This window comes from Crocodylus siamensis, chromosome 1 (genome assembly GCF_052110815.1).
Source record: "Crocodylus siamensis isolate JL-2025a chromosome 1, ASM5211081v1, whole genome shotgun sequence".
In the NCBI taxonomy this organism is placed as follows: Eukaryota; Metazoa; Chordata; order Crocodylia; family Crocodylidae; genus Crocodylus; species Crocodylus siamensis.
In genome coordinates, this window is record NC_143395.1 from 284,425,435 (window position 1) to 284,441,562 (window position 16,128).

General features: G+C 39.9%; 1 protein-coding gene across 1 annotated transcript in view; it reads right to left on the reverse strand.

Moving 5' to 3' along the window:
• STS (steroid sulfatase) overlaps positions 1-16,128 on the reverse strand; it is a 179,677-nt gene that overhangs the window by 108,228 nt on the left and 55,321 nt on the right. Inside the window, exons 5-6 of the mRNA XM_090064043.1 lie at positions 14,688-15,111; positions 8,426-8,562 (exon numbers count right to left, since the gene is read on the reverse strand). Coding sequence (XP_089920169.1) covers positions 8,426-8,562; positions 14,688-15,111 — 561 coding nt within the window. The remainder of the gene's footprint in view (positions 1-8,425; positions 8,563-14,687; positions 15,112-16,128) is intronic.

Genomic DNA, 16,128 nt, shown 5'->3' on the forward strand with positions numbered 1-16,128 from the left:
TTCCTCTGTATATTTCAAAGGAAACATGCTGAGGATCAGACCCAGTGAGGAAAAATAATCCAGTTTGGAAATTATATATATATATATAAACTCCATGGCTTGAAGCAGTAAAAATAATCCATACATATACACACCACTTCCAAACAGAATTATTTTTATTCACTGTGTCTAATCCTCAGCATATTTTCTTTGAATTGAGATGACTTGGGGATTTATGCCCGTGTCTAACCTACAGAGGAAGCAGGGGGGTCTAGAAAGTGGTTCTTGGACTATTGAGTTCAGTCCCATGTATTCACAGGAATTCAGTTTTCCAGAGTTCACAAGAATATACATAAGGACATTTTCATTGGGAAATCTCTGGCAGGCTGGATGGAAAGAGAAAAGGTGTTAATATGCTAAAACACATCTAGGCCAAATGGTGACCCCCAACACACACCAAGATTTGCATCAAAATTGTTAACAGTGAGCACATCTACATGTACTCCTTGTTGGCAACCAATCTGCTATACATGGAAGCAGCTGGGTACAAGGCTGTTCCTACCCAGCTCTGGCCCTATACAGCAGCCAGGGGGAGATTAGTCTACACACACAGTAAAGTGTCTCGTGTAGACACACCCAGTGAAGACTAAAAGGAGGAAAGCAATAAAAATGATCAGAGACATGACTTACAGGAAAAGATTGAATGATTTGAGGTTATTTTGTCTGGAGGACAGAACAGTGAAGTAGGTTTCAATAACAGTCTTCAAATAAAAAAAAAATATTGCCACAAAGAGGGTGGATAGTCTTAGTGTACCCAGTGAACAGTAAAAGTTGCAAGGCAGAGCTTAAATTAGAATAAAAGAAATTTAGGTTGAATACTAGAAAGAAATTTTTAACTACAGGAGTGGTAAAGAACTGGAGCAGGTTACTTAGAAAAGTTGTGGAATTTCAACTAGGGGTGTGTGAAATGGGCTCCATAATGGTTTAGATTCAGATTTGGCTCAAATCAGGGACAGTGATTCAATTTGTTGATTTGGATCACTGTCCCCGATTTGATTTGGCTGAATCTGAAGGTTTGATGCTGATTCACAGAATAGACACAATTTTAAATGTTTTTTCTACATACCTCAAAGTACCAGTCATGTCTCGTGAATGCTGTGATTCTGGGGTGGTTGGAGTGTCCCACAGGAGTGCTCAGGTCCCTCTGCAAGTTTGGCAACCAACCTGGAAGTGGACCAGAAATACTTCCAGTCCACTTCCAGTTCTGCTAGGGAGTGCACTGGGGGCTACCCTGTGTCCCCCGGCTCAGTGATCAGCCATTGGGTGCTCTACCAGACCCAGGAGGCACCAGTCACAGAGCTGGGGTGCCTGAGTGCTCCCCAGTGGACCTGGAAGTGGACTGGAAATGCTTCTGGTTCACTGCTAGGTCTGGTGCCAAGCACACTGGGGAGTCCTCCGTGCTCCTGTGGGACATTCCATCCGCCCCACCATTGCAGCATTCACGAGCCACCTGGTACCTTGAGGTATGCAGAAAAAAAATTTAAAGCTGTGTCTATGTTTGAATCACTGAATCATTCCAAATCTCTCCAAACTGATTTGATTCAGAGAAATTAACGGGTCTCCTGATTCGATTTGGATTTGGAGACTCAGCCACTGAATTGAGCCGAAGCTCTGCTGAATCGAATCAGCAACTGAAGCTTCGCAAGCCCTAATTTCCACCCTTGGGGGATCAGGTTAGGCAAACACTTGCCTGAGATAATTTAGGCAGGGATAAACCTGCCATGAGCAAGGAGTTTCTAGATTATATGTTGTAGTCAAACACATTACTGGGGTAGATACAGGATTAATTGGATAAAATGTGTTTTCAAACTGAAAATAAGAACACAAAGAAAGGGGGGAAAGCAATGTGTTTGAATAATGCAAAGGACATTTTATTTCTGAAATAACTGTTTTGCAATATTATCAAAACAATATCAGCTTTACCTAGGAGATGCTATTGTTCATTTTACTGTTTGTTCAGCACTGAATCAGATTTATGGTAGAATCACTTTGCAAGATTATTCTTTAGCCTCACATCCTCTACTCTGTCTTAAAAATAAACAAACACAGTGGAAATATAATTTTATAAACTAGTTCTCCTAAGGGCAGGAGTAACATTTGCAGCATATCTTAACTACTTCATTTAAATTCTTTTCTGGTTCTGCTTAACAGAAAAGGTAAGACCTTTATAGTTCAAACCCTAAAAAGCCCTAAATAATGAAGATTTTGAAGATAAACATTTTTCCATATACTGTAATGGCCAAGAAGTCTGAAGTTTGAATTTTGGCAATATGTGTTATAAGAATGGGTAGTGAGACCATAAAATCTTTGATAACGTTTTTCATAAGAGCCTTGTATAAAAATCCGGCCAAACTGAATCCATAAATTCAGGATTTCACCCTTAGTTAGTACTTTTGATGATCTAACCTGGGCCAATTCAAATTAACTAATCAGAGGGCACCTTCTGAAAAATCTTACCCACTAAAATGTCTCAGATTAAGAACACCAAATCAGTAAATATTAGAAAATCTTGGTCTTTGACCCTACACCATGCCCATGGTACAAAAATCTGCCCATGAATACACATACTTTCTCAGTCTGAGTCCAGAAAATATCGATATAATTAAATACAATTCCTTCTGTAGTTCAAAGAATGAAAATTATTTCCACAGTCTCCTACCATCAGTGGGAAATGGAAGTAGTTTCTTTGAGTTGCCATAGTTAATCAAGGGCTTTTTCATATTTGACTCCTAACAGTTTCATAATTTTGTCTGTTTCAACATACAAATTGTAGATAGGACCCACCTATTTTCTTTTCTCCAATGACTATATCATATCATTAAGGACATTTTTAAATAGAACCTATACATATTACAAAGTTTGGAGGTTGTTTTCCCCCCTCTATTTAATGATAAACACATACTGAACTATTTGTTCATCAGTGGAAGGATCTAAACGAGATGCTTAATGCTCATTGGACTAATTCTATTGCGCATTAGTGCAGCTGGCAAAAAGCATGCTAATGAGCTGATGCACAGTAGATTTAGTCTAATGTGCATTAAGCATCACACAAAAAGTTTTCATTGATGCTAATGCACAGTAGTGCAGCTTACAGCTCATTAAATTAGTACCTGTTATTACAAGTACTAGACGTAATAACTATTACAGGTTATTACAAGTATTAAACTTAAAGCACCATAATTACAGCATATTAATGAATGTGTAGATGCACCCAGTATTGCTTCTAATGCAACAGATTGGGATGGCCTATTTTTCATTTCACTTGGGAATTCACAGCATTTTCTCATTAACCATCAGGATGCTAAATGTAATAGCCACACATTTTTTTAATATATCAGTTGTGCCAGAATACTGTTAGTAATGGCAATTGCTAGCTCTTTCTTATAGTTAGGCAATGCAAATATCATGCTGCAGAAGACTAAAACAATTTATTTTAGTAGCCTTGCTACTATAAGGAGGACAGAAGAGAGAACTCTTGTTCTGGTAGTCTTTGAAATGGTGTGTAATCTTTACACAGTACTAATGTAAACCTGTAGAGGGCTCTGATACTCTTTGTAGTAGTTTATTTTTAGTGGTACTTAATTTGTATCATAAATAATTTCAACACATATCTGTTTATACTTCCATATTAAATCCAAACCCACTACTGTGTTATTACAAAGAGATGGGAAAAATACACAGAGAGAAAAGGATTATATTCTGTTGATCCAGCTCTTCTCCTTCCATTTAAAGCATGTGAAGTTATTCTACCTGCTCTATGAAGTATAATTAATAACATTAATAAGGTACTTAACCTACATTGAAACAAAATTAAAATGTTAACTAGCCTGATTATAACCCTCTGGGGCATGTTATATGCAGTGACATTATAACTGTAAATTCTTTAAATGTTGAAATCCGTTACATATGCATCAATATGCAAGAACAGTAGAAATATATTGTCTCAAAGCTTATCCTGAGACTCTGGGCTTAGTGTTTGTGACATAGAATGTAATCATAATCATCACCTACCAATTTAACAAACTACAAACATGAAATATTTAAAAGAGCATTTCATCGACCTGCCTTTGTGTCAGCTCCCATGTGAAACATTATTTTTTCTTTGAAATCTTTTTACTAAGATTCATTACTAAGAGTTAGACAATTAACTTTCCAGAAAGAATTTTCCTTGATTCAAGATTCTCTGTCTGAGGGATTCAACAGGGATTCTTCCATCTTACTTGAATTTTGTGATGTGCCATAAGAACATCTTTTTTATCCTGAGTTCAAATCAGGAAATTTTCATTCACCTTCATGCTTCTGATTTTGAAAGAAATGCTTGATCTCTGGAATCTGACAGGCACAACTGTAGAACATCTGTTGTTCTTTCTCCCTTCCTTTCATGACCCCCCCACAAGGCACATTACCCCAAACAACAAAACATCCCTGATACTGTGCATACTGTACCTTAGGTGCCATGCATTTCTCAAATAACTCAATGAAGGTAGTATATCCTTTTCTATAAGAATTTGGTCCTTTTCAGTATTGTGCTATAATGCGGTTTTCTATATTTTATATTTGCCATGCTAAACCCAGAGCGTTTTTCTATTTAAAGATTTTGTGCAAAGTTGAGATCTCTGGTGTTTTTTCCCTTCATATGTCTCTGTGTATACCTAATTATTTACATTTGGGTGACAGTAGGTGACTACTCCTTTTGTAGGAAGTCTGCAGCTTTTAATTTTTTTCAGGCCACCTGTTCCAGCTAACATTATTTATGCTTTTCAGCACAGAACCTACAACATGCTGGACAATGAAATTAGCAAGATATTAGACAAATTTTGGTAGCATTCCAGTTCCTTCCTAGTCATCTAAGTGGCCAGTTTTAGTTATCTATATCAGTGGTTCTCAACCTTTTTTGTACTAGGACCCATTTGTAAACATCAGTGGCCAGTCCCCACTCAGGCCCCTTATTCCTCCCCCCCTCCCCCCGCCAGTGTGAGGCTGGGCGGGGGGAGGGCAAACAGCTCCTGGCAGGCTGGAGCTGTACTAGCCTGCAAGGAAAAGGCCATGGTTCCGCACATTTCTCCATTTTCAAGTTTGTTTGTGACCCATTCATACACCTTTGAGACCCATTTTTGGGTTGCAATCCACAGGTTGAGAAACACTGATCTACATAACATTTATGGTCATCTAAGTGAAGAGATAAGAATCGTAGGCAAAGGTAGGAATCCTATTCCTAGCTGTGTATCCTGAGTGCATAGACTACAAATAAGAGATGTCTGGGCATGTACATCAGTCAACCACAACCCACAATCAGAGAGACTTAGGAACATAGCATCAGGGGCTTTCAGGGTGGAGTTTGCACCAATAACTGTCTGGCTAGAGCATTGACTTAGGAAGCCAGAGGACCTACATTTAAGGCACCCTCACCCAGAGGGGATGAACCTCAATTGTTCAAATTTCCCAGTGCAACTCTATAACCACTGCACCCGAGATCAGCTATTACTTAGTTCCTTCTCTGGCACTCCCCCTGAAACTGGCTTCCTGGGTCAACATGAACAGTTCCTGATACATCCAGAAATAGAGAGCCAACCTGTGCATAAGTGGCATTTCTGAGTTTTAAGAAAATCATGTAGACAACTGAAACAGGTTGTCTAGGTCAGTGCTACTCGACTCCCAACCTGCAGGCTATTGAATTGTGTCATCCATCCTGCCAGGTTCTCCTTGGGTCCAAAAATTGAACTGTGGGGGGAATACTGGCAGTGTTACTTGCTGCTCCTCTGGTGACAGATTTCCAGACTTGTGGGTCAGAGAGCATGGGCATGCATGCTAGATCAGGCAAGCAAGGCCAAGGCAATAGTGAGGCCAGATCTGAGCATGCAGCACAAGGCCATGATAGCGCTGGTCTGATGGTGCATGGGGCCACAGAAATGTGAGGTATGATCTGGGCTTACAGGTCCTGATCTAGGCACATGGGGACTGGCCCAGGCAGTGCAGGCCGCAATCTGGGTAGTCAGGACAGAAGCAGGATAGGTTGGGTGTGTGGAGCTGGGCCAGGTTGCTAGGGGGGCTGATAGGGTCCTGATTTATATGTGTCAGACTCAACCCTGCATGCTGACCCCATGGGGGAGCTAGGCTGCAGACAAGCCTCACACCACTCATCCAGCCCATGCGGCTAAAAGGTTGAGTGCCCCTGGTCTAGATATTCAGAAGAGGGACCACCCTTAGATGATAAAGAAGGGAATACAATGCCATCCTTAGCTAATCACATCTATTTTACTTGGACATATTTTGCCTTGAATTTTTGAGGAAGCCTCTGGGAGTTAGGTGCCTTTTTCAGTGGGCTGGGCATTTGTGTATGACTGGTGCCTGGTAAAAGCAAACAGGGATTTACAACATCAGTTTCTCCACAGTAACTGCTCTTATCTCAGGGTAAAACACTGTAATTTAGGGGTGCATCCCAACAAATGCACACATACCAGTGCACACATTTCCTGTGGGAAAAATAGCAGCAGCATATATTCGTGCTGCTGCTATTTGTCCCTGGGCATGCCCCTGCATGCATGCTCCCGTGCATGGCAATTGACCTGGGTGGGGTAAGGGAGACTGAGGCCAGCACCTGTACTGATCCCAGAAGCCTTACCTGGGGTTCTAGGGGCTTCTTGGGGGAGCAGCAACACTGAGCCAGGTGCTTGGAGCCTGGCTGGCAGCTAGAGAGTGGCTCTGGCCAGCATGCTGTTAACACGTATACTGTGCTGCTTTTTTTAGCAGCATTTTTTTTGACACCAGGATCTCCAGATGTCAAAAAAAAGGGTTATGCTGTTAATTAGCAGTGCGGTGAGTGGGTGCACTTGTGTCATGTGCAGTTTGAGGCACCTCAAATGGGTTTGAGGTGCCACACACCAAAAGTGAGTGCTCGTTGGGACACACTCTAATACTCTCAAAAGTGGCCATGCTACCATGGTTCGATGTTTTGGTCTAACATGAGGTAAGAACATGGATGTGGGAAGATATTGTGGAGCAGCCAATGTGCCATAAATCTCCACTCCCTTCTACACTGCAATAAATAGTTTGTGTGCCCATATCAAAAGGTACATAACTCCTTTGTGTTCCTTTGAAAATCTTTTCTCTTACCTGTTTTCTTTGTAGTTCCTATTACGTAAGAGAAAGCAGCACCATTTAATTTTTTTTCATGTTAGTACAAATAAGCAACTTGGGAACCTAGCATTCTCACAGGACCTATAAGGCAGTCTAAGGCTAATGTAGCAGACAATCAACTCAGGAATGGTAATAAACCAGACCATCAGAATGAGTGGTGAATGTACAAAGGAGCTGCATACGTTTTCCTTACTCTCATGAACTCTAATGCAGGTTCAGCTGTTCACAAAAATATTTCTCTTCCTTCAAGAGCTTCTTTCCACCTTTCTTTTTGACAATATTTCTTTAAGTATATGACAAACTCTCTGTGTACTGTTTTGAAGGATTACTATAGCCCATTCATCCCTTGACATTTGTAATAGAATTTCTTGGTCCTAATTATAAACAGAAATACATATGAAATTGAACTGTACATGCTTGCAATCAAAAGGCATTGTCTGAAAATGTATTATTATACACACATTTTAAACTGTGATAAGAATCTGTTTTTAGTGATTTAATAAATATTGCCTGCTCAAAGAAAGCAATTTTGTACTTGACTGTTCTGAAACCAAAATTGTTCTGGGGTAAGTAGGGAGGAGGAAGACAGGAGGGTCATTATCTTTCAGTACTGGTATACTTCAGCCTGATTGTTTCAAGTATGAACTTCTGAGTTGTTTTCACAGGTGATTACTTCCAGAAATGGAAAGTCATTCCCATATGCCCAGAAATAAAGTAGGACCACTGAAGGATTTCATGATTATTGCTCTCTAGTATTTGGTAGCTGAGAGGGTCACTACCTTATAAGGTGAATTACTGGCCTTTGGCTGTACTGTGTCCATAGAATTACATCCCCCAGATAACTGACTTCTTCAATAAATAGGAATTATTCATATATTTTTATGATGATAACAGTATCAATAACAATGCATAATAAGATTTTACTGTTATTTTATCATAAATTCTTTTGATGACAGCCCTATGAAATCACTTTAACCCAGGCTTTAATGACTGCTTTCCCATTGGTGACTTACACTATATTAAACTTTCATTGACTTGTTAGGTTGACTGAACCATATTACAAAATACATGCAGTCTTAATGTTACTATATTTTACAAAATAGCTTCTAATCACTTAGGCATACAAATATTTAGTCATTTTGTAATGGGGATGGACTCTGGGAATGTTCACAGATTTCCAGTGAAGATTAAAGAAATGCCTCAGAAATTATTTAAGCAATAGTAACACTTCAATTAATGTACTACCTACCTACACTCCAGTCCATTTCTTCCACAGCATCCCCATATAAGCCATGTTTACTCTTTCCTTTGAAATATTTTGATGCATATAGAGCAGTGTGGGCTTGAAGGTAGGACATGAAAAGAAGAAATGGTGTATCAGTATTCCTGAAAGAAGAAAATATTAACAGAAGAAGATTATTTAGCACACAGCAATAAAGTATTAGCAATAACATGAAGTCTTTCTACAATAATGCTGTCTTTTCTACAGGACAGAAGAAATGGCATATAGCTGCTAGACTAAAATCAATTCTGAAACAACACTCTTCCCCTTTTTAAATATGTACTATATTGTTTCCAAATACAAATTTAAATACTTAGAATACCCATCTCTTTGCCTATTGTTATACCTGTCCAAAATATTATTACAAGCACTGTGTTAAAGTTGAGACATAAAAGGGTGTAATTGCAAGCACTTTTTTCTTTATCATTACTGATAGAGCCTCTCTGTGTGACCCTACCAGGAAGCACTGAAACAGTGTATCTTTTTAAAGATACATTGTTTTTGAACTAAAGCAAGCTCTTACCTAATTTGCCTTCATGGATAGCTCAGCATACTGGAGTTTTACAGAAGGTTAGTATAAGAAACAGAGGTCAAAGAAAATAAATATCCATATAAAACCCTGAGTAAAAAAAGAATAGCCACTCAATGCTGATATAAATAATTAAGAATGTAGATTATTTTTTCTTTTGTAACCATAACAGGTCCTCTTTCATTTTAGGCCATTTTTTCATTAGATTTTTCTACAATATGAAAGAAAAAAGGAAGGGAAGAACTGAACTTAGAGTGGGGCTGTGAGTTTTGCTGTTTTGATCAGTTGGCTCCATATCTCTAATCACTTTGAGCAGGTTGTAAAGGGAACGTTTAGAGCACTTTTGGCATTAGAATTTAGGGAGGATTATTTCAAATATTAATGAAGATTACTTGACTTCATGATCGTGAAAATTTCAGCGAACCAATAGAGCTCTAGAAAAGCATATGTAAGTTGACACCTTTTAAAACACCAATGATAAAGGAATGAGGGTTTTGCATTGAATAGTAATCCCTTAGTATTTGCACTTCCTTTTACTGTGAAAACAAATAGTATTAATCTCTCAAATCAGAAAGCTATATTAGTTCCTTACAGAGCTGGTAAGTGTATCTGTTAAGGAGAAAAATGTAACTCGCTTCTTACCTTTTGGGCTGAGACTGCTCCATCAGTCCCAAAAGGCAATTCTTGTCATAAGCCCTTTAGTAAAAGGGATTCACATAATACTCATACTTTACTCTCATGGAAAGAAATCCGTTGTGTTGCAGTACACGTATGCTTCTGTGTCCTTCCTCTCACCTTGGCTCTGTCTGTTCTGATGGGTATTATGTGGCAAAATCTCTCCCTTCTCCTTGAACCAAATTCCATGTATATATATTGACAAGGGCTAGTAATTTTTTTTTCTCTTCAAAACTACCTTCTAACAGACAATTGGGTTTTCAAGAAGCTTTTGCAATAAACAAGCCTGTTTATTCAGAAACTACTGATATTAAACTTTTAATTGAAAATTTGAATGTTTTAAGCTGAAAACTAGGTGGTGGGGGTGGAAGAGGGGAGTCATCCACCCCTACTTCTAAATTTGATTTGGAAATCAGTCATGGAGTCTTGAGTCAAATGCCTGACATAAATTGGATTTTTCTCTAAGAGACAGGTTTTTAAAGAGAAAGGTTCCCCAGCTGAGCTCTCTCTCCCATCTGCCATTCTTGAGAGACAGTGTGTGTGATCCACAGGTTTTAGTTTTAATTTTTTTCACTGTCTTCAACTCTATACAAGCCTATATTTCTCCTTTTTTTGGTAAAATGCTGGATAAAAACTTGTGAGCAAAATGTTATATAGAAAAATACTATCTATATATCTATATCTATCTAGATATAGGTATAGATATAGCTATAGATATAGATGTGGCCATCCGTAAGGGGTGCGAATTGGGACAACTGCCTGGGCCTCTCACTTTGTTGGACCCCACGGAACCCCCCCCCCCCCACCACCACCATTGCCAATGGTGGCAGCAGCTTCTTTGGGTCCAGGGCCCATGGGATCACAATGGGGCAGAGCCCCACATGGGCTGATTTGCCCTGGGCCCCATGCCCTGCTTGGGTTGCCTCTGGATATAGATACAGATATATAAATGAATTTATGGCATTGTAATTTAGTGCCATCCTTTACCATTTTGATTTGTCATTTGTTGGAATAAAAGTGAACACTCAAGTTTTGGAGCTTTATTGTAAGTAGCAAATAATTTAGTGGCCTTTTCTAAGTCAAATTAAAAATGTTTGTGGCAAGTCCAAGAACAAGTATAACTATTACAAGTTATATTTCGCATTGTTTTACGTAATTATATTTGATATTTAGTTGTAAAATATTGCATTGAATATACTCTGTAGGGTAAAACCATCATTAAAGATTATCTACACAGAAAAGCCACTGTATTAAGTAGCTTGGAGGGGGGCAGTTTTTCTTAACATTTATAGTGCAATATTTCTTCAGCTTTCATTAAAGATAATTTCTACCAGGAATCTACTTGCTTTCTTATATTTGATGTTATATCCTTTTAGGTTTGGAAAATTATTGTGGTTACTTATGCTTTGCAAAACAAAGATCACCACTAGTGATAGAGATAATTGAAAAAATAATAGAGAATATTATTCATATAGTTTTTCAATTGCTTTAAAAAGCTATAAATATTACTTTTAAGCTCTTAATATTGAGGAGTCAATTTGAGTTGCATATCTAATTTCAGTCTCTAATGTCACAGAATATTATTGCAGTGTTAGATATAAACTAGTATTGGTAAAGGTGACTATCAACCTGCCCGTTAAAAATGCTTTTTTCGAGACGTAGTTCAGTTAAAAGAATAGGCATTAAGAAACAAAAGACCTACCTTAAGTAAAGAAGTTTAAAATCAATGATTAATATAGATAGGCACAAAAATAACATAATTTGTCAACTCAAATCAAGAAGCTCTGATTGGCAGCTGACTGCCAGACAGAAAAGAGCTGCATCTATTAATACCCTTCCAAAGATCAGAGGCAGCTATTTATCTTGTTCAGACCTCTTTGAGGGAATCATGACCAACTGTTTCTATTGTGACCTTGAAGTGGAATGACCCAACAGCTAGTAGGTGGGAGGGAGATTTGACAATAACAGTTTAACTCTCGTTTCATTAACTGGAATACTTCCATAAACAACTCCCTCAAAAATGTATTGCTATTGCTTTTATACAATTTGAAAGAGAACTTTCAGTTTTAAAACATCTAAGTTTCAGCTGCTGAAAGTATGAACAACTTTTTTAACCTGATGTGAAACACAAAATCTTTCAAATTCACCATTCCATTTATTGTTTATTTGTTTAGCGGTGCCACCCTCTTTTCTGTATTGGTACTTATGTTTATTTATAATGAGCACTTTTACTACTACTACTCTGGGCCTTCAAGTTTAAGTGTTAGGGGGATAAAATAAATTTAATATAATATACCTTACACTTAGGGAAACCATGATTTGATTTCTAGTAATTCTGACCTTTTTTTCTTTGATAAATATTTATTTCACTGTAAACACCAAAGCATTCCAGCTACATATCTTAGGTTTAGTTTTTGGTGTGTATAGATAATTCTCAGAAAACAATGAGCATGACTTGGCAAATAGGGTTAATCTTCTGCCACTACAGCAAAAAAATACAAATGACTTGCCAGGAAGCAGATTTTATGGCCAAGTACAAACATATTTTGGGGGGGGGGAGGGGAGGGTTAGATCACATTAAAAATGGTAACTCTAGCTAAGGTAAGTCAAAATGTAGAGACTAGCAGGGGGGAGGGAGGGTGCATGGGAAAGCATGGCAAGCTGGCTTGTGATGGATCAGAGGTCCACATTTGGGAGAACTGGGGGGGGGAAATGGGATACATGAGATCGTCTTGTTTTCAAGACTCACAGTTCCTGAATACATTTCAAACATACTGAAGAAAGAAAAGAGCGATGATGGCAGAGTACACCAAGCTCATTCATATTTATACTTGTATTCATGGGTCAAACCACAAAATATGGACACAATGGCTGCATCCAGATGTAGAGGGGTGTGTACTTGCAGTTGCACAAATAGTAGCAGCACAAATTTGTACTGCTACTTTTCTGCCACACCACATGCCCCTGCATGTGTTCTTTGTTGCAGGGCACATTGTCCCACTTTGGGCAAACTATGCCTGCCCAGTTCCTTTCAGCTTCTGCCGTGCTGGAGCAGAAAGGGCACAAATGGAGTAGTAGAGATGCTCTAGCTGGCAGTCAGAGTATCTCACTGGAGGACCAAACCTTCATTTGTTTTGTTGCATGCTATTTTCACTTGTTCTGTGCCACTTTCCCCACCCAGTGCTTTTTTTGAGGGACAGGTGTGAGCCAAGGACAGATCGGGGGGAGGGGTGAAGGGGAGAGACAGTGTCTGTGGTATCCTGGTGTGATCTGTGGGAGGCATTGGGGAAATGTGGGGAGCAGGCAGTGACTCTGGAAGTGATCAGGAGGCAGGTGGGATCCACCAGGGTTGCTCGGGTGCGGGAGAGTTTGGCAGGATCAAGGGAGTTCACAGGGCCCTCAGGGGGACGGAAGCTTGGGAGGGACCAGGGGCTAATTTTAGTACCCCAGCCCTCCACAGCAAGTCTACCCCCACTTACCCTTCTGCCCCTCTCCTCTCCCCCCCATCAAAACTTACTTCCTCAGCTCTCAGTATTCAAATGTTGATAAACCACTGGAATAGGAGATTCAGAGTGGGGCCTGGATGATCTGAGAGAGTAGCGGTGAGGGGCTGCGGGATTCTAAAAATAGCCTAGTGCCAGGGAGTAGATGAGAAAAGCACAGCCTTAGGGATGGGGCCAGCGCCTGGGCTTTTCCAGCCCTGGGGCTGCACAGATAACTATACTAAAGTTCCATGCAGTGGTCTAACCTAGATCAAGTTTAAGTGTACATTGATTCAGGACTATGTTGGAACAGGCATGCATTTGGCATTCTCACTCCTGTTTACCCTTCCAGAAGAAGGTATTGCCACCTCCACATTCTTTGAGTTGCCCATCTCCTGCTTGCTGGGTCTGACTAAATGCAGCTACATCAGTGTTGTATTGCCTGAGTTCTTGGGCCATGAGTGCAGTGTGGCACTTTGGGCATTCACTGTTAGGGTTGTCTGAAAGGGGCCTGATGTTCCATGTCCTGAAAATGATTGTGTCTTGGTTGGTATTTTTGACCATAGTAAAGGTATTCCCACTGGACATGGTTATCCAATCAGGAAGAAATACAGAATGCTGTATTAGACAGGCTATGTTCAGGGCACCTTTTCTAGCCCCTGCCCATGTCAGGTGAGCAGAGTGGATCCTGATGTGGGCTGCTCAATCATAGTTACTGCTGTCAAATTCCACTCCTGCCTCATCCAAGTGCTAGATGACCTTCTTGTAACTACCACCTTCATGCCAGTTCATGACTAGGATGTACCAAGCCTTACAATCCTGCTCCCATTGCCATTAGTTGGTTGCCAAAGGGCTTGAGGAATGTGCTTGAGAAAAGTTGTTTTCATGGAAGATGCCTGTGCATGACTTCTTTTATCATGGAGAGGCTGCTGCACATCAGATTCCACATGGCTCCTGACAGTATGGGATATTGATCCAATGGCAAAGAGACCAGGAAAACTGGGGATGTAGTTCCACTGTAGTTTTCATCTGCCATTACAGCCATTGAGATTCTAACATTTTATTCTGCTTGCTCTGCCGTTGAGAACTTGTGGACCCATGGCCATGGACTGGGCAGGCTTATTAAAGTGGCAATCTATATTTGCTGTATCACAGCACTGTCAAAAGATATATGTGGCTTTTCAGGAGAGAAAGCAGTGCCATTTTCTGTCCTTACCACATCTTGGTGGTGGTGGTGTTGCTTGGTCCATGACTACTTATTTGTCAGAGTTTACCCCTGCTTATTTCACAGCTAGCCTTCCCTGAAGGTCATTCCACTATCTGCCACCTGCGGATGCACTGGTGAAAGTACAGCTGTGCCCCACATGAATCGTATTGTAAAATGGTGCATTTCCACTAAGATTAACTTATTTTTCACTTCTTGGTACCTATTAGAGAAGTATGTTGACATTCCATCATGACCCCCTTTTTAACCTTCCCTGTGGAAGCAGCACTATGACAGAATATGGTATTATGAAATTATAACATGGTTGTTCTAACCTACCTTCCTATAAACTGCACAGCTTCTTCTGTCAACCTATGAGTAAGATTTTGGTAGGACAAAGGTTGCTGAACAATCTGGTGGTTCCTCATCAAGAAGCAGTTGAGATATCGAAAATTATAAAAGAAAAAGAGTAAAATTCCCAAAAAACTTGTAGATAACAAAATGACATGGCCTAGGGCTCTTTGTGATACTCTGAGAAGGCCAATAAAATGCAGCAATTCCAGAGTTATTAGGGCAAGGCTAATGAACTGAATTGGCATGGTAATAAAAGTTTGAATCCCTGTGGCAAATACGCTGCCTTGCCCTGGTTTACAGTCTCTAAGGTTGGTCACTATGAGCCCATAGAAGTAATCAAACCCATGTTTGAGGGGGTGGTGGCAGAAGTCATCATTGGTGACACAGTTCATCCCGAGATGCCACTTTCCTGTAAGAGAGAGAAGCATAATTTATAGTATGTCCACATCCAAATAATGAAAATTACCAACCTGTAACTGGTACTTTCCCTGCATATATTGTGTGATTCCTTATTTCTTTCCCATCTCTTCTTTACATCTTAATTCTCAAGGGCTTTGTTTGATGATTGCAGGAAGACCTAGGCATAGATTCTAGCCACAGCCAATAAACCCTGAATAAGTTAGCGGGTGACTGAAGAGCAGCAGAGCTCTAAAACATAGCTAGAACTGAAAATGTAGCCTTTGCCCATTTGAAGTAAAGCACCTAGAAGGAAATACAAATTTATACTAGTAGGAACAGAACACAAGAGGAACACTGGTGAATGTGAGGGAACCATTCACCAAAGAGAACTGCAGGTTCTGATTACTGATCCTCAGGACTATCTGTGCCTTTTATTCAACAGTCATGGGATAAAGTGCCTAAGCTGTCTTTGCAGCCCAGATTCCTCTTCTGAGTTAATGCTTCACCAGGCACCAAAATTACAATCCTTCCTGCTTGCTTCCTATTATGACCAGAACATGGGCAGTCTAGGCCCAAGGTCAGGAACTTTTATTCAGAGCAAAGAGTAAGAACTAGGCCACAACCACTGTGAAATCAGTGGTCAAGCTAGAGTTTGGATAACCAGGATATAGTTAGAAACTAGCCAAAGTCAGGGGACTAGAGTCATGAAGCCACAAATCAAGTCAGTTTAAGAAGCCAGAGTAGGAGCCAAAGATTTAGCTATGGGCAGGAAACCAGAATCAGGAATCTGGAATCAAGGCAATGTAAAAGAGTCAAGAGCTGAGAATCACAGTAGAAGTAAGCCAAGGATCAGAATTCAGACACAAATACTAAGAGCAAAGGAGCAAGGAGCAAGAGTCTAAACAGAGTTCAAAGGTTAGGGCAGGCTCCAAGCTTACCAGGTGATTTTATCTATAGATAGTATACTACTGTCCTGCTGGTTTAAGGCTGCATTTGGGGTGGGGTTGGCTTCCTGTCAGAATATTGG